The sequence below is a fragment of the Hyperoodon ampullatus genome, assembly GCF_949752795.1.
Source record: "Hyperoodon ampullatus genome assembly, chromosome: 11".
Lineage (NCBI taxonomy): Eukaryota > Metazoa > Chordata > Mammalia > Artiodactyla > Ziphiidae > Hyperoodon > Hyperoodon ampullatus.
In genome coordinates this window covers 41,337,449-41,363,966 of record NC_136924.1, presented here as the reverse complement: position 1 = coordinate 41,363,966, position 26,518 = coordinate 41,337,449, and the positions used below count along the sequence as shown (strand labels likewise).

Here is a 26,518-nt window from a genome sequence, read left to right as displayed (position 1 = left end):
ATTTAAATTAAAACAATTTAAATGATAAAAGATTTTACTGACTTTTCAGGATATATATGTATGTACAGACAAAGCTATATGTGTAATATCGATAAATGGTGTTTTACATATTAATATACCTGTAGATGTGTAATATATATATATCTATATTTAATATAAAATGTATAATATACATATAACAAATATGTCTGCTATACATAATATCTACATTTAATTTTGCTTCCAGGATATTTTTAAAAATTATTTTTAGACAACAAACCCATTTATGGCAAGGAATTTATGTACCGGCAAACTTTCCAAAGCATACTACTTAGTAGGCCACAGAACATACATCAGAAACCTTTGATGAAGTTGGTCTGAGAACAGGACGCCCCATACCAGGCAAGACTATGTCATTAGGCTTCCACAAAACCATGTCCTCTTCTGCCACATCATGACAAGATTTCCCTGAAGGTGAGGATGCTTAATAAACAGCTTCCACATCTAAACTAATATATTCTCAGACTATGGTAAAACTGCATAATTTTTCAGATTGCAAAGTAGTAGTTCGGTTTTAAAATTGTTCTGAAAATGCTTTATGTTGCTGAAAACCAAACACTTCAAAATACGGCAATTTCTGTCAGCCGAAGGAAAAAAGGGCACGGAATGTGACACTGACAGGATGACTTCTCCTCCTGCTGAGATAACCAGTTCTGCTTCCCTCCCAGACACACGAGTCGGAGAGACTGTGCACCTCGGGGGCCACGTTCCTGGTGGGCCCAGGTCCCCGACCCCGACCCCATCTGCAGGAGTCCTGACCAACCTCTGCCCTGCTCTTCAAGTATTCACTTTCTGAAGAGAGAAGAAAAAAAAAAAAAAAAAAGGCATTTCCCAAACGGTTGCCCAGGGAACCCCAGGCTCCAATGAGGCTCCGGCTGCTGCAGGAGGAACCTGTCCAAACACGCCACAGGGGGCGCCTGAGAGGGGCGAGGCGGGGGCAGAGGAGGGAGGGCAACTTACCTATGACACGGGGCACAGACGAGCGAGGGTCCTTGCGGAGGAAATAAACCTGAAAAGCACCGTTAGTGTTCCTGTATGAAGTGCCACCCACTTCTGCAGAGGTGAACTCTACCTCCAAATGTTAAGAGAAACTTCACTGTGCAGTAAAGTTCATTCTAGCTCTGCCTTCATCTGTAATGATTCTCTCTCAACTTCCATGTAAGTCACTCAGTTAAACTATGCACTTTTCTCACTCAGAAAACTAAAGTGGAAGTCTTCATCGTGCAGACTGTGCACCCGGCCTCCTCTCACGGTGCTGGAAACCAGTGTGTGTTCAGTAACCACCACAAACCACCCTTTGGGCTCCCTCTTCCTTCTCCAAATTGTTGGTCTATCTGATGTCTAATTTCCCTCTGCATTTTTGCATTTTAATACGAGGGCACATCTGTGGTTCAAGTGTTTCAGTGCTGTGCTGATGCGGACTGTTCTAGGTTTTGTAGTGTATCCTAACAGCATTTATAAATCAATGCATGTGTACGCTCTCATCTACCAATTAACGGCTAATCATTAATACTGAACACGGTAGAATAAACCCCAACTAACAAAAGAGGGTGGGGGAACAAATAATTGCCAGATTTGTAAACTGTAGGTCACAGTCTGAAGAACTTAAAATAATACTTGTGTTTAATATGTCCTACAAGGAGGAGAGAGTTTCAGTCTTTACTGAGGGAAAAAGTCATCTCAGAAACACCACTGCTTTGAAAGCTGAGGCTGCTTTTCCGTCTCTTAAATCTCTAGGGAACTAGAACATCAAAAAAGTGGTACAAAGGCCCAATAAAACACTGCTGAATTTTGAGAGAAATATCCTAACATACAAGGGTCAACCAGAGAAATGTTGTCTCTGTGCATAACCTGTTTCTTAATGATTCTGGAACAAAGGCTCCATTCACTGTCCTCAGTATGCACCGACTTGCTTTCCGTCAACCGAACGTCTAAAGGGAGAGATGAGCTGGTCCCAGCTTGAAGGCCCCTCTCGGGAGCCTGAGCCGCCTTTCCATCTCGCCAGGCTCCTCAGCGTCATCACGTGGGCGAAGAACCGCGGAACCACGGTCCTCAGCCTGGCCCCTGGCCGGGATGAGTCCTCTGTCCTTCACAAATCCCAGATGGCTAAAGCGCAGGCACCCAAGGTTGGCTGCTGTCACCCCGCCCAGCGAGCCTGTCAGTGTGGCGGTGAAGTAACGGGAAGATGATACCCGCTTGGGTCCGCAGTCACCACGCGCTCCCCACTCCAAAGCGCCTGTGGCCGAGCGAGGGCTGGGCCTGCAGGTACCTCACATCCACAGGGCTTTGTGGTAAAGGATCCTACGGCACCGAAACTAATTTTGTCCATTGCGCATTCTGGAGTCATCTTACTCACCACCTCAAAGCCGGGCGTGGTAAGAGGCAGTCGGTCTGGCGTCTGCCACACAACAGGTCTCAGATCAGAACCAACCAAGGCCACTTCTAACTTAAACCACAGAGCATGGGGCCACCAAGCGGTTCCATGTGTATTTGGGGCAGGGCTCTAATGTCACTTTTGAGACTATACAGGAGCCACTGCGTGCAGCGTGTTCAGCAGGGCCTGTCCCACGGGGGTCCCCCTCTCCCTCTCCTGGGCCCCCGCACACTATACTGCCACCGTGTCATCCTGAGCCCTTCTACGGAACGCGTGCTCACTTGTGTGCAGGGACTCCGGGCTGGGCCGCTGCAGCTCCTGACACACAGGAGGAGGAAGTTTTAAATACCTCCGGATGAACGCGCCCTGGTGCCTGGCCTCCGTCCTCTAACAAGGGCAGGCACCCCAGGTCTCCCGTCAGATCTGAGCTGTATGTGAGGCACCAGTGACCACATGCACACAGACCCCGCCCCGCGCTACACAACCTCAGCCTTTGGGCTGCAGGGGAGACCTCCTCAGGGAGAGGCTTTCTGGACACAGTAAACTTCTCAAGAAAAGCTACTGCCCCAGAGTCTCAACTCACATCCAGGGGTACTGCCGGCAGTGAGCTTGGCTTTGGAGACGGCATCGAAGGGTGTGATGTAACCTGAGATCACTGGGCTCTGACGGCTGAGAAACTTATGAAGAGAAGCCAGTGAGAGCCCAGAAGAGACAGAGCCCACTCAAGGCCCTGGCAGCCAGGTAGGAGGGTATTTCTATAGTGCTCTGTGCTCTTTGGAATAAAGGAATTGCTGGCTTGAATGAATTTCTACCTTCCATGTAAGCAAAGCTTTGCCAGAGGAATTAACTTAAGTGTCTCTCATATAAGCCAAGACTGCCAGTTTATCTGCATAAAATAATAACAGTAATAATAATAAAAGTAATGGCAGCAGCGGGTGTTATCACCTGCAGAATGTACAACACGTGTCAGGGGCTGTTACAAGCACTCACAGAAAGTATTCAACATTCACAAACACACCACCTGCAGGAGGTGTTAAAAACCCATTCTACTGATGAGAAAACTCAGACACAGGAGGCTGAGGTCCTGTCCGAGGTCACACATCTGAAGTGGGCAGGCCAGGCTTGGATGCAGGCTCCAGCACCCACCCCACTGCTCCTAAGCCCTCCTCAGGGGCCACAGCCGACGGGAGGACACTTGGGGGAGGCCCAGTGCAGTCCTTCCTCCGGCCTGTCTGACCGCGAGCTCCGCCTATACATCAGCGAAGGAGCAGCAGGTTTTATAACACTTGAAATAGAGCCCCTTTCTCTTCAAAGAAATCTCAAAAGATAAGATAAGCTCTCAAATACCAGTCAGAGTGACTACCTCTGCCAAACGCCTTTGGAAGTAACAATAAACAGCTCAAAATGAAATTAAAATTTTGAGTAGAGAACGTTAAGTAACCCCATCTAAATTATGGAAGGTAATTGTTGGTCTAGTACTAATGACATTTGACATTAATAAAGCATAGCCAAGGGTCAAAAATAGTCTAAGACACAAAGGCTTAAATGAAGAACACAAACAGTGTAGAGCTTCTGGAGGACTTTGGATTAGACAAGACCCAGCAGGTACCAAAGCATCAGCATACTGCATGTGCCTAAGCATCTGTTATCACTGTCCTTGGTCCAAATGTCACTAGTCTCTGGGGGTGATGAACTCTATGGGTCACCCAGGCCATGCTGGTGGCCTCTCCACCCCTCCTCCCCTCCCAGCAGCTCCCAGAGAGTCCCCAGTCAAGAGTGGGTGGACCCACAGGTTTGAACAGGCACAGACCCGCGGATATTTCGTGCCGTCTGCTTCCATTTCTATTAGTAATAGGTGAGCTGAAAGTTGGGTGCACACCTATGATTCTGCCCACCCTCATTAAGGGAGGAGCACTGCTGTGTCGATTTAAAAGTCAAGACAACTCTCAGCAGAAACTGATAATATGCAAATAACTCCAACAATAATCGGAAATAAATACCAGTAACACCTGAGACTATGTAAAAGCCAAACTGGTTGTTGTGATGACACTACGTTCTAAACTCTTCCTTGACACGTCTCTTTTAAAGCTTCTAAAGTACTGGATATCCCACTTTGGGGGGAAAAAATCTCATTCAATTACAGAAATCTAACGCTTTAAGGTGTTTTTCCTCTCCTCTATAAAGAACACACTTCTTGACTCTTACGCTGGAATTAGAGCAAGGGGTGCAGCTGTAAATGCAGACTCACTGTTAACCACGCAGCCAGTCTCTCAGGGTCGGATCACGACCTGTGCGCTCATCTGACATTAATAAAGCAAAACGTGAAGGCCCTGTGCTCGATGCTGGGAATGCAGTGACTATCGGGACAGGCAGGTCCCCTCCCTTGGGGCGCTGACCTTCTGGGCAGGAGGCAGGCACCAGACCCAGACAGACCTCTGGTAACACGTGACTGCAGGACACAGGGCACTGCCGCCGCTGGAGGAGGGATGAGTGCGGGAGAGCGAGGTCCAGGCTGGAGCCCTGAGGGACTTCAGGTTGAAGGGAGGAGTCCGCATTTTATTCTAATACGACGAGAAGCCACTGGAAGGGCTGAAGTAGAAAACTCAAGCAGCTCTCTTTGGCAGCTGTGCAGAGGGTGGTCTGGAGGGAGGCCAGAGCGGGGACGGGGACCAGCCAGGTGTCCATAACAGCAGGGCTAAGACAGTGGACTGGGATGCACTGGGCTGGAACCCCAACTCTGCCATTTACAAGCTCTACGACTTGGGGCACTCGACCTGGACAGGTCGTATGTGAGGGGGACAGGAGGGGAACACCCGTCGAGCTGCGCCCAGCCCTGGTGCACACATGCAGCCCACAGCCTCTGTGGGCCAGAGGCACTTGGCCCCCACGCCTGGATCCCCTGCCAGGCACGTGGCTTCACCTTCCTTTGCCTCAGTTTCAATGAGGGGAAGGCAAAACAACTTCCCAATATGGCAAATGACAGCTCAGGACGGAGAAGACGTTCTCAGGCCCTGGAGTCACAAAGCCCAGATTCAAATCGCCATTCCTGCTCCTCCCCAGCTCAGGGCCTCGGCTAGGTATAAAGCCTTTTTGCCTCAACTTCCTCAGCTATAAAATGGGGATAATCATAGTATCTGTCTCCTAGAGTGGTCATGAAGCCTTATAAATAAGAGCACAACGCCTGGCATGAAAGAGGCACTCAATAAATGTGAATACACAGATCTGTTATGACAGTTACAGTTATTATTATAGGCATTTGCCCTGAGATCAACAGAGCTGGGCCACAGGTCATGGGTGTCATACAAAAAGCTAGATCACTCATGTCAATGAACCCCTGTGTGTTCAGTTACCAACAGCAATTAGTCCTCCACCTGTCACCACACCACCCAAGGATATGTCACCTGCTCAAAGGCATCTTATGAGCCACTGCTTCCCAACCAGCACCTGAAGATGTTGTTAAATACGACACCATTTCTCTGAGTTTCTTCATCGTCCTTTTGCCAATTTTCAGCTAAGGGATGGAAAGCAAAGGCAATCGTCACCACGGAGGGAGGGAGGAGCAGAGACGGTGTGCACGTGTGTATTCACCTGTTTACTCAGTATCAACCAAGTGCTGGTGACATGAAGGCCTGATACCTCAGTGGTCCTGAACTTCAAGGTTCTGATCTTTCTGGAACGTCCAATGGAGAGAAATAAACACATTACTAACCGTTTTAACAGCTACAGTGTGAAATGACAGGATAAATGAAACAATAAAAGGGGGCCTTATTTGAACTGGGGTCCTGGAAGATTTCTCTCGAATAAATAACATTTAAATCTAACTGGAAAAATGAGCAGGGGGGACCTCCCTGGTGGCGCAGTGGTTAAGAATCCACCTGCCAATGCAGGGTACATGGGTTTGAGCCCTGGTCTGGGAAGATCCCACATGCCGCGGAGCAACTAAGCCTGTGTGCCACAACTACTGAGCGTGCGTGTGCCAACTACTGAAGCCCACGTGCCTAGAGTCCGTGCTCCACAACAAGAGAAGCCACTGCAATGAGAAGCCCACGCACTGCAACGAAGAGTAGCCCCTGCTCGCTGCAACTAGAGAAAGCCCACGCACAGCAACGAAGACCCAACACAGCCAAAGATAAATAAATAAATAAATAAATAAAAAAAAAATCAGGGCTTCTCTGGTGGCACAGTGGTTGAGAGTCTGCCTGCCGATGCAGGGGACGCGGGTTCATGCCCCGGTCCGGGAAGATCCCACATGCCGCGGAGCGGCTGGGCCCATGAGCCATGGTTGCTGAGCCTGTGCGTCCGGAGCCTGTGCTCCGCAACGGGAGAGGCCACAGCAGTGAGAGGCCCGTGTACGGCAAAAAAAAAAAAAAAAAAAAAAATCAATGTGCTCATTTCTAAGAGGAATATTCCAAGGAAAAAAAAAAAAGAACGAGCAGGGGTTGGCTAGTGTAGACATGGGAGGAGACCCCAGGCCGAGGAACAGCTTGGGGGCCAGGGGAAGATGAGGGAGGCCAGGGCCCCAGAAGGAGAGTCAGGAAGGGCTAAGTGACACTGGGTGCGACAGAGTGGGGAAGGCCTAGGGAGATGCACCCCTCCCTGAGCCAGGCGTGACCGAAAAAGAGGTAAATCCAACATGGTTTGCCCCAGGGAGCTCACAATCTGTACAGGGGGCAGACCCAGCCAGGGCACGTTGCAAGCGGCTCGGGGCACAGAGGGGAGGCTTCCTGAGGGAGATGGCAGGGCTCCTGCCCCCAAGGATGCCGAGCGCCTGTCCTCAGGCCTGGTACATGCTATGCCCACCCCCACCAGACCATGGGCTCCACGAGAGCACAGACAGCGTCTCCTCCTTGGTCACCACTTTATCCCCAACAGCTGGAACACTGCCCAGAGCATAACACACCAGTTACTCAAGGAACACCTGCGGAATGGACCAGTGACAAGAACAATAAAGACGCCAGAGAGCCCTGGTTAACACCCAAAATGTCCTCTACCTGCTGTCAAGATGGTAACGTCATAGTAATTAAGACAGCGCCGTGCAGGGACAGAGAAAGAGATCAACATTCCGAACAGAGAAGAGAGAGCCAGAAATGGAATCACGCCCACAAGACCATGATTCATGCCAAGGTGGCCCTGCAGAGACAGCGGTGAAAGGAAGGTCTTTCCAATACTGAGACAACTGCATAACCGGACGGGGAATTTAAAAATCTGAGTCCCTACTGTACACTATACATACAAATTAACTTCTGACAGATACAGATCTAAATGGGAAAGGCAAAACTATAAAGCTTTTAGATGAAAACACAGAAGAATAGTCTTATAACCTCAGGGTCTTCAAGAAGACACAAAACCCACTAACCATAGAGGGAAAACACCACAGAAGTCAGAACAGCTCTGGGGACTGAGACTGGGTGAGATGGGCACAAAGGAGCCTTCTAGGGGGATGAGAATTTCTGTGTCTTCATCTGGGTGATGGATACATGGGTGCATACACATGTTGAGACATTCATTTGCAAGTTTCGCATTTTACTATATATAATTTACATCTCGACAGTAAAAAGATATAAAGAAAATACAAAACAAAACAAAATAAAATGACACAGGATGGGGGAGACCACTACAATACTGATAAATGAACAAAAAATTTATATCCTGAATGTAGAAAAAATTCCTATGAATCCATTAAAAAAAACATAAATATAGGAATAAAAAAAACGTGAACATCTTCATGACACAGGAAATCCAAATGGTCAATAAACCAAATGATCAACAAAAAATCAAAATGTACTTATTACTAATTAGAGTATTTAAAATAACATCACAAGGACATATTATACTCATCAGAATGACAAAAATTTTTAAGTGACCGCATCAAGTGTTGATAAGGTAAAGGAAAGGGAGCTCATATACTGCTGATGGGGGTAAAAACTGGTACAATCGATTCCAAAAAGAGTCTGGCATCATCTAGAATAAAGCTGAAGGTACGCAAGACACAGATTCCATTCCTTAAGAAACCTCATGCTCACGTGCCAGGATACATGCATGTACGAAAAAGTTCATAGCAGCATTAACCGTGATAGCCCCAAAGTGGAAATGAGCCACATGTCCGCCAACTGAATGAATGAATGAACGTTATATCTTCTTGCAATGGAATACTATACAGTAAACTACATGCAACGGTTTGCTTGAATCTCACAATCATGCTTTTGAGTGACAAAACAATGCAAGCCATGATTCCATTTATATGAATTTCAAAGACGGCCAACCCAAAGCACACTGTGTAGGCCGCATGCACAGGAGCTAACCAGAGGAGGGCAGGGATGCCTGATTAGGAGCTCGGATGGGGAGGGGCTCAGCAAAGTCTGGCAGTGTTTTTCACCTTGACCTGGGTGTTGGTTACACATGTCTGCTTTACAATTATTTGCAAACAACACACATAGACTCTTCCCACTTTTCAGTACGCACACTGTATTTCAAGATAAGTACAATTAAAAAAAATTAGGATGATGACTGAACTTGAAGTTTGGGTTGATCTGCCAAATGCCAATTCACATGTTCCCTCAACTAGAGACCCCTAAGAAATACTGCCCCGTAACACCCCAAAACTCCTCTGAATTCTGTGGATTCCACTGTCTCAGTGATTCACAAGTATTGCCCAGAATGTGCAGCCCATTCGCAGCCCAGGTATCTGACGGATTGTGCATCGGAAACTTTCATTGTCATTTTCTTCTTGAAAACCCATTAGGATTTCCTGGTGCTTCCTAATTACACCCAGAGGAAACATGTGAACAAGAGCTGTGCTAGTTTCTGAAGTGCTTTAGGACAGAAAGACAGCAGAGTAGCTTTGATTCTGACATATTTTGGTTTCTCTCAAAAACTGGGAAAATGTTTTGACTTTTTAAAGGTTTTTCTCCTATCCTTAACCAGAAAGTGGAGACCTCTCTCTACATTTGACACTGTCTTCATTCTGTGAGCTTCTATGAGAATGTAAAATTAGGCCATTAACTAAAAACGAAGACAAGAATCTCTTGTAAAAGCTGGCTCATCACAGTCACGCGAAAACTCTCCAGCACAGGGTTGGGTCTGTGTTGTAAACTGCAATCCACCTCTTAGTTTTGCTCTTGCCTGGCTTTTGTCCAGCAGTGAGGCTTTTGCACAGCACGGGGCCTATTTTCCGCTGCACTCAGTTAACCCTGAAGAAGAGGTCTGTCGGTTGCCCACACGGCCTTTCCTGGCAGCTCAGAGGCCAGCTGCCGGCGTGGGGAGGGGGCTGGCCAGGGCTCACAGGCCACACGGCCATGCCCCACTCTGGCGGCCCCAGGGGCAAAGGCACCTTGTCTCTACCTCAGAGGAGACATCCAGACCTGAGGACGGTAAGAATGGAAAAGGCGAGTATGTCTGAAAGTTAGCTTTATTTTTGTATGGTTTTTTTTTTTTTTTTTTTTTTGCTGTACGCGGGCCTCTCACTGTTGTGGCCTCTCCCATTGCGGAGCACAGGCTCCGGACGCCCAGGCTCAGAGGCCATGGCTCACGGGCCCAGCTGCTCCGCAGCATGTGGGATCTTCCCAGACCGGGGCACGAACCCGTGTCCCCTGCATCGGCAGGCGGACTCTCAACCACTGCGCCACCAGGGAAGCCCTTATTTTTATATGTTTTGAGTTTGCGACCGTTATCCAAATGAAGGGGGGTAATGTGGATCCACAGAACCATGAGGAAGAGAAAAGCCAGAGCACCTGGAGGCCTCCCTGTCCCTGTCACCCCCATGAGGCCGTCAGCTCCAGGCAGAAAGCAGGCCCCTGCCTTCCCTTCGAGCTGCTCAGATCCACGAACAAACGTGGGAAAGCTGCTACCAAGGGTTAGCACTGGGACAGAGCCAGCCCGGCCACTCTCCCCCATCACAGCCCACGAGCAGGGGTGCCAGCCTCCTGCCCCGGCGGCTCCAGGGCCCAGCCCTCGGCACACTTGTCTGTATCCAGTGAGGGCCAACCTCATCCCTTCACAGGCTCACTCGCCCAGTAAGTGCTTTTTTTTTTTTTTTTTTTTGTTTTTTGCGGTATGTGGGCCTCTTACTGTTGTGGCCTCTCCCCTTGCGGAGCCCAGGCTCCGGACGCGCAGGCTCAGCGGCCATGGCTCACGGGCCCAGCCGCTCCGCGGCATGTGGGATCTTCCCAGACCGGGGCATGAACCCGTGTCCCCTGCATCGGCAGGCGGACTCTCAACCACTGCGCCACCAGGGAAGCCCAGTGCTTTTTTTTTTAATCTTCCGGTTCTAGACAAATAAGTGGTACAGAGAATCCAACACTTCCTGCTAAGAATGATGATCACAAAACGGACAGCCAGCCAGTTACTATTTAACGGTGCTTGAAATGGCTGTGGCACACCGATGTTTTGACCAGGCCCTTCTCTGTCACTGCTAAATTTGACTAAGGTCATTTCAGGCAAAAATACTGACATTAGTCAGGGTACCTAGAACATGTTTCTCTGTGCCAAACTTCAGCAACCTGACCTCTCAAGTGTCTTGTAAAATATGGATTCTGTGTGGCAGTGTTATATAAGTACAGTGATTTTAAAAAAATTACCATCCTAAACACATGCAAAGTCACTGCTCATTTTCATAAAGAACACAAATGTAACAAGAAAAACTGGCAATTAATTAACTTTGTAAGAAAATACATACATCTAAATAACAACGGCAACACTTTTAAAGCACAAACCACGTGCCGGGAACTGCTCTGGGCACTCTGTGTGCAGGCAGTGATCCTTCTGTTCTAAATTCAGAGGCTCTTCTGAAGGTAGATCTTCACCCTCGGAGACCACCATGAGTATGACAGCCGGAGGAGTCTACCTCAACTATGACAGGCCCAGTGAGACAGCTTGGTAATGCCATTTGGGGAAAGAGGTGAGGTATGATTACCAAGCACTGAAACTTCGGATGTCCTTGTGCTGGTAAACTGTGTGCTGAATGTACTTTCAAAAGGCGTCCGGCACATTCTTTGCAGAGACAGGCTCCCTGGAATCTGAGTTCAGCCCCACGGGAGGCAGTGTCTGAAGGAAACTGTCATGCAGGTGAATTTTAGGCTGATATTTCAGACTTACTACTTTATGGTCTAATCTATACGTCAGATATACAACTTCTGAAATACAAAGTCAAGACTTATAAAAGTTCTTCTAAACTATACTTTATACTATAGAGAGACTGGGGAGGTGTGCAGAACGATTATGATGCAAACACAGTGTTAGAGAAAAGAATTTTGAAAAACAAGTACTTGGTACACCCAGACAATGGAATATTCTTCAGCACTAAAGAAAGAAACGAGCTAGCAAGCCATGACAAGACATGGAGGAGGCTTACGTGCACTTTACCAAGTGAAAGAAGCCGATCTGAAGGCTACGTGCTGTATGATTCCAACTCTGTGACAGTCTGGAAAAGGCAGAAATATGGAGACAGGAAAAGATCAGTGGTTGCCGGGGTCAGGGGAGGGGCAATGCAGAGGTGGAGCGCAGAGGAGTTTTAGGACAGTGAAAATACTCTGTGTGATACTACAATGATGGATACATGTCATTACGTATTTGTCCAAACCCACAGAATGTACAACATCAAGAGCGGACCCTTAAACTATGGACTCTGGGTAATAATGATGTGTCAACATAGGTTCAACTTCTGTTAAAAAAACGAGAGTGTCCCTCTGGTGGGGGTTACTGATGAGAGAGGCTTTGCATGCGTGACGGCTGTGGGAAAACGGGAAGTCCCCGTACTGTCCTCCCAACTTTGTTGTAAGCCTAAAACTGCTCTGAAAAAATAAAGTCTTCAAAAGTTTTTAAAAGAAAACCAAAAGTAATACAACAATAAACAAATATTTCATATAGTTTCTTTTAGTTTCAAAATTCAAAATACTCAGGCTAGCAAACTCACAACTGCCACGGAAGACTATTAACACGAAATCATTTAAGCGAGTTATTTCTAATGTGGTTTCCCAGCGACGTTCTTTCCCTGAAGTTACACTCATCAGACAGCATTTGTTAATCAATCAGCCACAGGAGCGGATCCTTAAGAACAAAAATTAATGGCAACAAATGTTCGTGAAAGCTTTGTTTCTGGTTTGAAATTAATTTTATATGGCGGCACTTAAAACACTGATAGTAAGGGCTGAGAAGTAAAGTTAAGAAAACACAGTGTCACCTCAAAGCCAGGTGGCTAAAGTGGCAGCCAGGGAGTCGAAGGGAGCAGCTTCCGAGGACCCTGTCTCACTACTTGTGGTGTGAGGGCGCCTTGCCCCGTCCCCACCCAGGCTGAGTGGGAACAAGGGTGGCGCGGTTCACGCCAGGCACCTCACCTTGGAAAAGGACAGACTCCCATTTTCTACCTTACATGACAATAAATCTCAAGCAATCGTGCTTTTCACGCAAGTAAACAAGATAGAGCAGGACCGGATGCGTTCTGACCTCCGAGAGGCAGATAGCTGAGCGAGGCAGGCTTGGCAAGACCAACCCAGAGCCCAGGCAAGGGCACAGGTCTGAGGTCAGCAGGCAGGTGCGCACACCACGCACTCTGGCCTCTCCGTGTGCGTAGGAGACACGCGTGGCTAGGCAGCCTTCACATGCGAACGTTTCAGTGTGCTGACAACAGTTTTCATTTCTAGCCGCTATGATCTTAGGGATGTAAGAAAACGAGAAGCACACAACTAAGAGCTAAGTAGACACCATCTGAAGGAGAACAACCTGAAGTATTTTAGTCTCATTTTAAAATAGTTGGGACTATTTGCCAAAACACCTGAACAAGGAAACAGAGTCCACTTTTGTGAGAGCCTCATGCAAGATATGACATCCCACTCCTCCAACTTTCGGCTTCGAGCCCTGGGGAACCAGTTGCTAGGATACCGTAGAAGCTACGTAAAACAGGTCTTCTTCCCTCTTTCATTCTGAACAAGTTTGTTTATTTATTTATATAGTCAAATCCATCAGGTTTGTGCTCTTTGACTCTTTAAAAAAATTTTTTTTGGCTGTGTTGGGTCTTCATTGCTGTGCGCTGGCTTTCTCTAGTTGCGGCGATCGGGGGCTACTCTTCGTTGTGGTGTGCGGGGTTCTCATTGTGGTGGCTTCTCTTGTTGCAGAGCACAGGCTCCAGGCGCTCAGGCTGCAGTAGTTGTGGCATGCAGGCTCAGTAGTTGTGGCACGCGGGCTCTAGAGCTCAGGCTCAGTAGTTGTAGTGCACGGGCTTAGTTGCTCCGTGGCATGTGGGATCTTCCTAGACCAGGGCTCGAACCCGTGTCCCCTGCACTGGCAGGCGGATTCTTAACCACTGCGCCACCAGGGAAGTCCCTGAACGGGTCTATTTAGATGATGCCTTGGCCTGCCTCTGTGTGAGCATGTGTGGGGTGCAGGGTGGCAGCGTGTTACACTCTCCTCAGCCTGGGAGTGGCACCTGAGCATCGCCCACCCATAGCCCCTCACTGACTTGCTTCACACAGGGTCCCAGGGAGGCCTCCGCTAACCTGCGAAGTCGTGTGCGCACTTGTTTGCTTTGGATGGGGAGAAAGATTTGGTTTGCACATCTTCAATCACATTAGGTGAGGGGTAAGAGAATCAATGAGAGGCTTTAAAAAACCAAATTAAATCACTGGGAAGCCAAACCCAAAGTTTACCTTTTGAAAGCGCAACAGCATTAAGAGGTTTTCTAGTTTTAATTAATGTCAGCTCAAAACTGAACAAATGATCACTGAAGGTTCACCAGCTGTTTAATGCTGGGGACACAGAAGTCAATAGAAGACAGTCCTTCCCCTCCAGAGGAGGAAAGACTGATTTCAGCAGAAAGGTTTCTGCTTTGAACATTAGGATGGGCACAGTAAGATATTAAAAGCAGAAACGTATCATTTTGTGCATACCGCATAAGTACTTCTCCAGTGTGGAAATTCAGATGCCTTTTACAAACAACATCAAGTTTAGCCAGCTGTGCCATTCTGAAATGTTTAAGGCATTTCCCTGAACGCCTCCCTCTGGCGGCTGCTTGGCAGGCGCAGTCACAAGCTAGACTCCTCATGAAGAAAAAGTACAGAATGGAACGTGTCTCCATGTTTATACTAAAATTCCTGCACTCCCCAAGATGTGGCACTGTAGTCCAGAGTTTCCAAAATGCACATGAGAACAGTAAAGATTTCGTGGTGCCCTGCAAGAGAGACAACTGCTTAACACAGGTCCTACATATATGTTTTAGAAGCCTTCCCTCATATAATAGCTATTTAAGATACTGCAGAAAAAAATATGCTTTGGAACACATTGTGGTAACACACAGGGTCCAATGTGGGGTGTGCAATATGACACAGATCCCGCCTAGGATAGACTTTTCTAGAGGGAAAGAGTTACATATCCAGGTGTTTCCATGTGCTATGCTCACAGAGTGGCAGGGGTAACACAACGGATCCGCAGAAGACCAAGATGAGGGACTCAGGTTCAGTTAAGGGGGACTGTGGAAAAATTCCAGGAGGAAGACACACATGCTCGAGTCTTAGAAGAGGAAAGAGTTGGCTGTGGCAGAGGTACCTGTCTTCCAAGGCGGCTACCACCTCAGGGCTTAGGTATCTACGTCGATTATTACCTGAGGCCAAAGCAGAGCAGTGAGTGGGTACCACGTGCCAGACACAACAGGATTAATTAACTCAAGACTGCATCTAACCCATCTGAATGCCCACGTGTCCCCCAAGAGAGGGAGACTAGAAGAAACACTGTGAGGGAGTGAAGGAAGCACCCACAAGGAAGTCTAGACACTTGAACTAGACGACCCTGGGCTCGCACCTTGGTCCTGCCACTCATGCGCTGGGAGAGCCCAGACCAGCTGCAGTCAGGGAACCAACTCTCGGAGCTTTACTTTTCTCATCTGTAAAATAATAGTTCCCAACAAAGAGGCTTGTTAAAAAAAAAAATTGTGCAAGATAATGTATGTAAAGGGTATAGCGTAGGGTTTGGCACCTAGAAATAACTCAATGATTTTTAAAATTTTAATGTGAGGAGCAACAGAACGCACACGTCCTAAGTGCACATCCTGATGGGCTTTCTCACACATACACGTCACATAACCCCACCCAGATCAAGATGCAGAATGTGCCCAGCACCCTGGAAGGCCTCCAAGTACCCCTTCCCTATCAATGGCCACCCTCCTACCCCTCAAGGTAACCACCATTCTGACTGCTATCGCCTCAGATTAATTCTGCCCGTTCTTAAACTTCGTGTAAATGGAATCATACCGTGTATACTCTTTTTGAAGCTGCCTTCTTTAGGTGAAAACTATGTTAGTGAGATTAATCCATTTGTTACACAGAGCAGTTCACTCTTTACCGCTGTGTATTGTTCCATGGAATGAACATTCCACAACTTCTATTCTACTACTGGTGACTATTTCGGATGTTTCCACTTCGGGGCTATTATAAATAATGTGACTAGGAAGGGTCCTGCACACGTCTTCTGATAGATATGTGTATGTATTTCTCCTGGGGGTACAGCTGGGGCGCAACTGCTGGCTCACAGGGCTGGTGGACGCCTAGTGTTAGCAGACACTGACAGTTTGCCAAGGGCATCTTTCCAGCTGATGTCTCCACCATCAGTTTATTAAGGTTCAGGCTGCCCCACATCCTTGCCGTCACTTGGTGCTGTCAGTCCTCTTATTAGCCATTCTGGTGGGCTCCTCACTGTGGGTTAAATTTGCACTTCCCTGATGAATGATGACGTTGAGCTCTTTTCATACATTTACTGGCCATCTATCTGGATTTCCTCTTTTGTGAAATGCCATGGGTCTTTTGTCCATTCTTAAAAACTGAATTACCTTTTCTTTGTTGTTTTGCAGGAGTCCTTTATATATTACGGGTATGAGTCCTTTGTCAGATACATACAACGCAAAACCTTTTCAAAGTCTTTCTCTTACAGTTAGCGCTTTTCGGTTATAATTTTGATGTCTTGTTTATGAAATCTTTGCCTCTTCTAAGACAATAACCATATTCTCTTATGATTCCTTCTAGAAGTTCTTGTGTTTTCCCTTTCACATTAAGGTCTATGATTCATCTTGAATTAATGTTCATGAATGGGATGAGGCAGGGGTGGTAGGCTTTCTTCCGAACCCTACGGATATTAAATTGGTCTAGCAGCATTTATGGGAAAAGACCATCCTTTTCTGCTCAGCTACAGGGGTGCCTTTGTTGTGCATGTGTCAGTCTGTTTGAGGACTCTCTCTTCTGTCCTGTGATATTATTATCGTTATTATTTCAGTTTTACCCCTGACTCACAGTGCAATCACAGATGAAAATATACCTTTCTCCTAGGCATTAACAGCTGTAATAGGATATTTGTACAAGAACATCTACTTGTTGAGAAACTATAGGCTGAGCACTTTGCAAACACGATGACATTTCACATTCACCACAACCCTGTGGGGATAGGTCCCATTTTAGATAAATAAGCTAAAGCTCACAACAGAGGTTTAAGTGAAGTGTTTAGAGGTTAAGAAGTGGCAGAATCTGCATCCGTCTAGCCCCAGAACTGATGGTCTTGCCACCATGCCATACTTCCCGAACACGAGATTACTGGGGAAATGCTGTTTGGTTATTATTCCTATAAACAGTTACATTTCTGTACACAAGGAAAACTTACAAATGAGGCCTTTCAATAAAAAAAGAAAGAAAGAAGGAAATAGAAAAGAAGGAAGAAAAAGAAAGAACAGAAAAAAACCCCAACCCTGTTTAGACTCTCATCCTATCCCTGTCCCCTCTCCCTCCAATAAAAACAATATTAAAAAAAACCACATCAAGGACAACTGATCAAAACATAGATCAAAAAAGAATCAAGGGAAAACATTTCAAATAAAGTTCAGCTGTTTCCATTTGGAAACAACAACAATAAAAAATCCCACTTGCCACAATAAATGACAAATAAGAAATGGACCCTGTGGTAGCAGAGCTGGAATTTTCTGATGGCATCTGCTACTGTGTCATTACTGCGGGTCTCCGCAAGGGAGCCGGCAAGTGAACAGCTGGTCTTGTGTCCCTGACACAGCAGCCGTCGCGGAGCACTGTCCTTTGGGGTTAAGCACCCCTCTGAGATGTTGTCTTTTCTCTGGAACTAGAAATCTCAGTCGGTCTCTAGAAGCCACCTCCAAGAAATGGGAGAGTAAGCCTTCTAGCCCTGTTCTTAGCCTGGGAGAGTTTTCAGTTTAGTTTGCCCTGATATGCCACCTTGAAATTCCTAATCCCCAAGTAAAGAGGAAGTCTTTCATAGGGTCCAAACCACAGATGGCCCATGGGGAACAAGGACTGCTACCCTAAGGTAACACGAGCCCTCACCCTCACCCCACCCCGTGGAGGATGCGTGAGTACACGGACACAGCCAGTCAATCCAGGGTGATTAGAGAACGGAGGTATTTCTGTTAACTGACATTTACTATCTGCACTGATTCCTAGTCTACGCATATCCAAAATATCTATTGCTTTTTAACACAAAATACTGAAATTAAAGTTCAATGAAAGCTTGATTGGTGTGAGTTATTAGAAGGGGTTAAACCAAACCAAGCTGAAATAGTATCACTGCCAAACCAAGCTTATTCAATTCACAAGAGAATCATCAAACCTGTGGGAGAAATTTCTCCTGTGCTTTGAACCACCCCTCACCCATCAAACACACGCACACACACACACAACTTCCTCAAGCTGCTGTTTTTTCATTCATTTGTTCACTGTTTTACTCTGTCACCTACCCATCTAAGAAATATTTATTGGACATTTACTATGCACCTGACAGCAGTGTATTATACTTAGGTGAAAAACAGAAAAAATGGTCCCTGCCATATGGGCCTTGGTCTAGAGGGTAATTAAGACATAAATGCACAAATATTCATTCAATTACAGACTGTGATAAGCTGAAGGAACAGAGCAGATTCTAGGAGGGGTCAACCGGCAAGGCTTCCCTGAGGAAGAGATGAGGAAGGTGGACATGGAGACAAGGAGGACTGAGCCAGGGGACAGAGTTCAGGCTGAGAGATGAGCATAATGACTGCCTTGAGGTGAGAAATTAGACAGATGTGAGACACAAAAAATGAAGAGTCTCTGGGGAATGCTAAAAAAGGGAGACCGGGAGGAGCTTCAAGATGGCGGAAGAGTGAGACGCGGAGATCACCTTCCTCCCCACAGATACATCAGAAATACATCTACACGTGGAACAACTCCTACAGAACACCTACTGAGCACTGGCAGAAGACCTCAGACCTCCCAAAAGGCAAGAAACTCCCCACGTACCTGGGTAGGGCAAAAGAAAAAATAAAAAAGACCAGTCTGGAGGTAAATGAAAAGGCAGGTGGGGCAAGACCGTACAGGACCTCTCAGGATGTGCTGGAGCCTGTGGATTTATTCTAAGGACAATGGACAGGCTTGGAGGTTTTGTAAATGGGCATGTTTATGAGGGATGGTGCGGGGCAGGGAGAGTCAAGAGGCAGAGAGGAATGACCCTATTTTGGTTTTAAAAGACTGCACTGAGTGGATGGGGAATAAATATCACCGCAACACAACAAAACCAGAAACTGAAAGATGAGTTAGGAAGCTACTGCTGACATCCAGGCCAGGGGTGAGGAGAGTATGGACTGGATGGTAGCAATGGAGATGAAGGGAAATGGGTGGATTTGGGACGTATTCTGGAGGGAGAATCAACAAGACTTGGTGACACTTTAGTGGCAGGAGAATAAAAAACAGCATCATGAGTGACTCCCAGGTTTCTGACCTGAGCAACTAGATGGATGGAGATATTCCCACATTTATTGCAAAGGACAGGGGAGAATTTTGCAGAGATATTAATAGCTTAACTTTGGACATCCTAGGTTTGGGGTGTCAGTAAGATATGCAAGCAAAATGTTAAGCAGGGTGTCAGAGACATACGCCTGAGACTCAGAAGAGAGGTCTGTCTAGAGGTTAAATCTGGTAGACAAAGGTGAACAGATGATGTTTAAAGTCTTAAGAATACCCAGAATACAACTTCATCTCCCATCTCCACAGCTACCAGCCTGGCCCAGGCCACTGTCATCTCCTGCCTGGATGATGCCAATAGCCTCCCTACAGGATTCCCTGTCATTCCACGGGCCCAGAATAGTGTCTGGGACATAAAAGGTGTTCAATAAACATTGAATGAATAAACGAATAAAGGAATAAATGGGTGAGATTCTTTAGGGAGAAAATGTAGAGTGAGAAGAGAGAGCCTGAGCTCTGGAATGTCCAGGAGAACTCCAACGTTTAAAAGTTGTGTAGGGCTTCCCTGGTGGCGCAGTGGTTGAGAATCTGCCTGCCAATGCAGGGGACACAGGTTCGAGCCCTGGTCTGGGAAGATCCCACATGCCGCGGAGCAAGTAGGCCCGTGAGCCACAACTACTGAGCCTGCGCGTCTGGAGCCTGTGCTCCACAACAAGAGAGGCCGCGATGGTGAGAGGCCCGCGCACCGCGATGAAGAGTGGCCCCCGCTTGCCACAACTAGAGAAAGCCCTCACACAGAAACGAAGACCCAACACAGCCCTAAATAAATAAATAAATAAATAAATTTAAAAAAAAATAAAATAAAATAAAAAAATAAAAAAAATAAAAGTTGTGTAGAAGAGGGAGTAACAACAGAGAATAAGGAGGAGGAGCCAGGAAGACATGAAAAAAAACCAAGAGGAGGTACTATCATGAAAGAAAAAAGTGTTATGTTAAGGAGGAAGTGATGAGATCCGTTGAACTGAGTTTTAATATGATGAGAACTGCAAAGCATCCATTGACTCTGACAATTCAGAGGTGACTGGTGACAACAGGCAAATGATGAAGCTTATGAACACATTCATCTGTCTATATGCTCCTTTGAAATTATTCCCTTTCTCAATAAATGTGGGAATATCTCCATCCATCTAGTTTCTCAGGTCAGAAACCTGGGAGTCACCTGTGATGCTGTTTCTTTTTTATTCTCCCACCTCTGAAGTGTCACCAAGTCTTGTTGATTCTCCTTCTAGATTATGTCCCAAATCCATCCAACAAAAAGGGTAAAGTAGAGACACTCTGGCATGGAGGATAGCAGATGCAGAGGGTGCAGATACCATGCTGGAAATACTAGAATTAAGTCAAAGTATACACATTAAAACAATGAGATCCTGTAGCTATCACAACAAAATGCTGGAATCAGGCATACATTTTCAAACAAACTCAGATGGTTCCTCACCCATGAACCCATTTTAAAGGAAATTCTGAAAGAAGGACTTTAGGCCGAAGGAAAATGATCCCAGGTGGACAGACAAAGCTATAAGAAGGGGTGAAAGGCAGGAAAGTAGTACATATGTGGATAGATCTAAATGAACACTGACGTTTTAGAACTACGATAATAACATCTTACGGAGTTGTAAAAATAGAATAAAAATATATAACAACAACAGCATATAAATTGGGGGGTGCTGAGTGGTCCTGTATTATCTGGGAAGGGGGTAAAGGTCTGAAAAACATTAGATTTTCCTCAGTCTAGGATGCATGTTGTAATTTCCCAGGGCACTATTAACAGAATAGAAAAAAAGAATTAAAAACTTTTAAACCAGTAAAAGATAAACATTGAACTATATAAAACAATCAATCCAAAAGAAAGAGAGAAAAATAAAATAAAACAGAAAGCAAACCAGAGTAGCTTAAATACAAACACATCAGTAATTACAGTAAATATAGGGCTAAATGCAATAGCTAAAAGGCAAAGAAACTAGATTAAGAAAAAATCAACTATGCTGTTTACAACAAACACCTCTGACACAGAAAGACTGAAAATAAAAGGATTGTAAAGGTTATACCATGTAAATACCAACCAAAAGTGAGATAAAGTAGCTGTATTAGTAACAGGCAAAAAGCATTTTTAGAGATACAGAGGGTCACTTTACAGTGACAACAGGGGTATTTTTCAAGACCTATTATACACCTTAGTCTAATAATGTTGTCTCAAAATATATAAAGAAAAATATTATATAACTAAAAGGAGAAATTTAGAGAAATCTATAATCATAGGTTGATATTTTAAAACATTTCTCTCCACAACCGATAAACCAAAGTAGATAAAAATATCACTAAAAATGTAAAAATTTTACAAACTTGACCTAAAAATACTGTACTCCACTACTAGAGAATAGATGTGATTTTCAAGCACACACACAACAGTTGGAGAAACTGACCATACACTGGGTCATAAAGCAAGTCTTAATAAATTTCATAGGACAAAGAACATCAAGTATGTGCTCTTTGATCATAATGAATTTATGTTAGAAATCAATCTCCAAAAGATAATTCTTATTAGTTCAGAATTTAAGAAATGCATTTCTAAATAATCCATGGGTCAAAAAAAAAATAATAGAAATTAGAAAACACTTGAAATGCATGATAACCAAAATAATACATACTAAAATCCACGCAAAGAAGCTATAAAAATACACAGAGAGGAATAAAAGCTGAAAAGTAATAATCCTAAATAAATGGACAGATATACCATGTTCATGAGTTAGAAGACTCAGATGTAAACTCTCATTACATTGATTTTAGCCAAAGCAATCTCAATGAGGAATTCAACATGTGGGGATTTTACACTGTTATTGTTGGTAGTGATTTCATGCATGTACATATGTGTATGCACATGTGTGCACAAAAACACACAAGTGCGAATGTGTAGAATTTGACTAGCTGGTTTTAAAATTTTTATGGGCAAATACAAATGACCAAAAATAGCCATAATACTCTTAAAAAAGAAGAAACAAGTTGGAAGGACTCAGTCAACTAATATCAAGATACTTTAGAAAGTGACAGTACTTAACACCATAGTACTGGTACAGGGATAGAACACAGAGATCAATGGAAAAGAAAAGAGAGTCCAGACCCACACATATATGGACACCTGACTTACGATACAACTGGCACTAGAGTAGACAATGTGTGTTCTTTTCAATAACTGGGCTGGGACAATTGCGTGCCCATATGGAAAAACATAGAAATAGACCTCTAACTCACACCATATACAAAAATCAACTCCAAGTGAATTACAGACCTAAATATAAAAGGTATCAATGCTCTGTGGTGACCTAAATGGGAAAGAAATCCAAAAAAGAGGGGATATATGTATACGTATAGCTGATTCACTTTGCTGTACAGTAGAAACTAACACAACATTGTAAAGCAACTATACTCCAATAAAATTTTTAAAAATAAATAAATATAAAAGATAAAAATATGAAGTATTCAGAATATAGATTATCATCATAACCTGAGGGTATGAAAATATTTCTTTAACAAGATACACACCTAAAAAACTAACCATAAAGAAAAAGTGATAAATTTGACTAAAAGTTAAGAACTTCTGTTAATTAAAAAAAAAAAGCTATAAAGGGAATGACAAGATAAGTCATAGAACAAGGGAAAGGAAATATTAGCAACACATGTAGCTGACAAAGAACTTCTATCTAGAATATATAAAGATTACAAACAAATTATAAAAAGATAACCCAATGAAAAAATGGGCAAAAGGTTTTGATCAAGCACATTTTACACACACACACACACACACACACACACAATCCAAATGGTAAATAAACATTTTAGAAGATGCTCAGCCTCACCAGTCATGCAGGCAACAGAGCAAATGGGATCTTAACTATAGTGGGAGCATGAGGGAGGGAGGAGAGGAGGTGGTATACAAGAGCTAAATCCTAGTGTCATAACAACGTAAACAGGTAACATCAAGATGTGATATATCAAGAAACAGCAGCGAAGCATATTACTTAGTTACAAAAAAGCAACTACTAGAAGAAAGAGCTGAGAGAGTGAATTGCAAAGTGTGGAGGGTGGAGCCAGAGAACTCACTCCCCCATTCTACACTTTTTGGCATTAAAAAAAAATACAGATTTATTATTTTGATGAATAAAAAATATAGGAAAGAAAAAAACATATGAATGGGGGTGGGGGAGTGAATGAGAGGTAAGGAGGCAAGGTCAGGGAAATTAAATAATTGGGAAAACCTGCCTGAGAGCAGGAGACGAGAAACAGTGTGGAGGAGGAACATGGGGTGGATTTGTTCTGTGATCTGTATTATGGCCCTATTTGCTCTGGCTACTAGGGAGGTCAGGTTTTAATTTATGGCTCACATCTAAAAATTGAATCCCTAGGCTATAATACTTCTTCATTTCTGACCATTCAACCATCATTCTCCCTTTGCTCTCATATTTTGGTATGTATCTCATATCTTGTTAAGTGTATTTTTTATGTCTTGAAAATCTAGTAGGTGTTTATAAACAAAAGTCCAAGGAGTTACTAGATGTACATAACGCAAAACGTGTAACATTTTGCCACTTCTTGACAATTTAAAGGAGATTCTGGAAGCTTGCAATGCTTCATTAATTATCATTTAAAAAACCATTTATCTACATAGATTGTCCATCTACATTTTTTCAATTTATAATTCTGAGTAATTTCTCCACTACGTGAATATGTTACTGTGCTTTCTCTGTACGTGTTCCGTTCCCTCCTAGTGACTTACAAGGAGGCAGTTTAGGAAAGCAGCTAAGAATCAGGTACACACCAAGTTTAAATTCTGGGTCTGACCTTCAGGACAAGTCACTAAAGCTCTCTCAGTTTATTTTCTCACCTACAAATAGGGCGGATAATGATAACAGTATCTGCTTCACAGTGTTGCCAGTAACTGCTTCACCGTGTTGTAATGTATGTAAATCCATAGTAAGGACTCAATAAATGTTGCCTGAAAGAAGTGAATGAATGAATGAATGAATATCCGGCAAGGAGGATGCCAACATAAAAGACTTTGTAAGCATGAGCCACATGCAGCATATCTGCAGAACTATGATGTGCTGTGTGCAACAGCCTTTTAATTTTTTGGTCTTTGCTAAAGGCCAAAGATTAGCAATGAAAACCTTTTCTCACTAGAAGGTCAACTGAGGGAATATAAAAGTAAAACTGGGTGAATTTCTTTGTTCGCAATAAATCACCTTTTTCATCAGGAAATGCAACATCTGCAGTTACACCTGAATGTTCTTTTACTGCTTTCCTGTGACAGAAAGCTTTCTTCTTTTTCCTTTCCTTTTTTGGGGCTAAAATATTTCAAAACTCTCTAATGAGCACAGCCTGTGGTGCCTGATCATAATGCAATGCAGTGAACCGACTCTGTTTTTACCTTGAACAAAAAAGTCTTCTGAGGCTGTTTGTCTTTCCCTGACTGAACTTATAAGCTATCATGCTCTTTAAAATAGGAGATTTTCTTCTATTGCTAATCAGACAAATGACAGTATCTTTAGCACAGATAATAAGCATTTCTCAATCTACTTACTTTGAAACACATGATTTTCATCAGCTCCTTTTCTCTTCTTGACAGAAACCACAGTGAGCATTTTAAAAATAAAATTCCCCTCCTCCTTGGTCTCCCACAGGGTTACAAACTCAGAGTCCTTGCAATGGCCTTATTCACCCCTGCCCCCCACCTGCAATAAGCACCAGGCCACACAGTAGCCAGAGCAAGGGACTGGGCTGAGTTTGATTCTCACCAGGGAAGGTCTTGAAGTTAAACAGATTATCTCTCAAACTTAACAGGCTGTACCCAGTCCCTGGCTCCTCATCACTGGACTAGATCAGTTTCTGACAGGGCAAGACCTTGGTTGGTGGAGTGGGGGGGAAGAAGCAAGTTCCCTGCAGAACACCTTCCAGAAGGGTGGTCAAACCAGGTAAGGGCAAGAGCCAGAGCCCCCAGCATCACTAACAGAGGGTCGCAAGACCGTACCCAACCAAAACCAGAATCCGGGGCCACTGAAACGTTTCTCCCCATTCCTGAGGTCTCAGAGGCCTCCAAACTAGTGTTAAAATGGTTCTTCCAGAGGACTGGATACCTCGAATCTCTATAGAAAAAAATGTAAGCTTCTTCACATTTACTCCAAGGGACACATAGTGTTTGGAAAGGTGACATCAGTGACATGCAGCGAACACAGGGGCAATGGATGAGCTTTTGCCTCAGAGTCTTAAGGCACTCTGTAGTAGAAGGCTGGTTTAGAATGTCCTAGTCACCTCGAAAACTTGAGCTCACTACGCTGCACAGACCGCAGGAGTGACACTCCAGCCCCGAACCTTGAGAAAGTGGCTTAGTTCTTAGGAACGAGCCACCAAGAAAGCCAGCCAGCTGCCTCCTGAATGAATACCAGGCAAGGGCCTTGTTCCGCTAAGGCCCCCGAGGGTGAACTAACGCTCGTGAGTCACATCAAGGATACAGGGGTTGCTGTCATCGATGCTACAGCTGTCCAGGATCAGGGGAATGCCATCCATCTCGTTCACCTACGAAGAACAGAGAAGACAAATTGACACGCTGAAACAGACTGGGAAGGGCTGGAGATTATAGGTGATCTGTTGCTCCTTTTTTATTTCCTTACTCCCTGCTATAATAATACTGTTTGTGCAATTACCTGAAACACCTATATCAATCCAGAAATATTTAAAAGCAGACATAAACAAAAAGTGATACTTTATTTTTCTTTTCACCCTTCCTCAAAAATGTTGGGCAACTGGACAGCCATATAAAAAAGTATAATTGGGATGAATTGGGAGATTAGCTTTGACATAAATACACTACCATGTGTAAAACAGATAGCTGGTGGGAACCTGCAGTACAGCACAGGGAGCTCAGCTCCGTGCTCTGTGACGACCTAGAGGGGTAGGATGGGGGTGGGGTGGGAGGGAGGTCCAAGAGGGAGGGGATATGTGTATGCATATGGCTGAAAAAGTTAGATCAAAAATAAAGAAAAAAAAAGTATAATTAAACAACACTGCAAACCAACCATACTTCAATAAAATTTCTTTAAAACGTATAAAAGTGGATCTCTTCCTAATATTATTCACCAGGATAAACTACAAGTGAATCTCAGTTTATTAGTAAGTAAATTCTTTTTCTAAGCCAGAAGCAGGGAAAACATTTCTAACTATGGCTCAAAATCCAGAAGCAATAGAGAAAGGTTTTAAAATTTGACTACAATTTTTAAAAAGGCAAATTGAAAGCTGTAAAAATTATCTGAAAGATATCACAGGCAAAGGGTTAATATTTTAATATATA

General features: G+C 44.5%; 1 protein-coding gene across 1 annotated transcript in view; it reads right to left on the bottom strand.

The window, feature by feature from the left end:
- The window catches only part of ATXN10 (ataxin 10), a gene marked incomplete at its 5' end in the record, with an annotated part of 159,811 nt that overhangs the window by 6,196 nt on the left and 127,097 nt on the right, over positions 1-26,518 (bottom strand). The window contains one exon of the mRNA XM_079715481.1: positions 25,683-25,746. Within this exon, the coding sequence (XP_079571607.1) occupies positions 25,683-25,746 (64 nt within the window). The remainder of the gene's footprint in view (positions 1-25,682; positions 25,747-26,518) is intronic.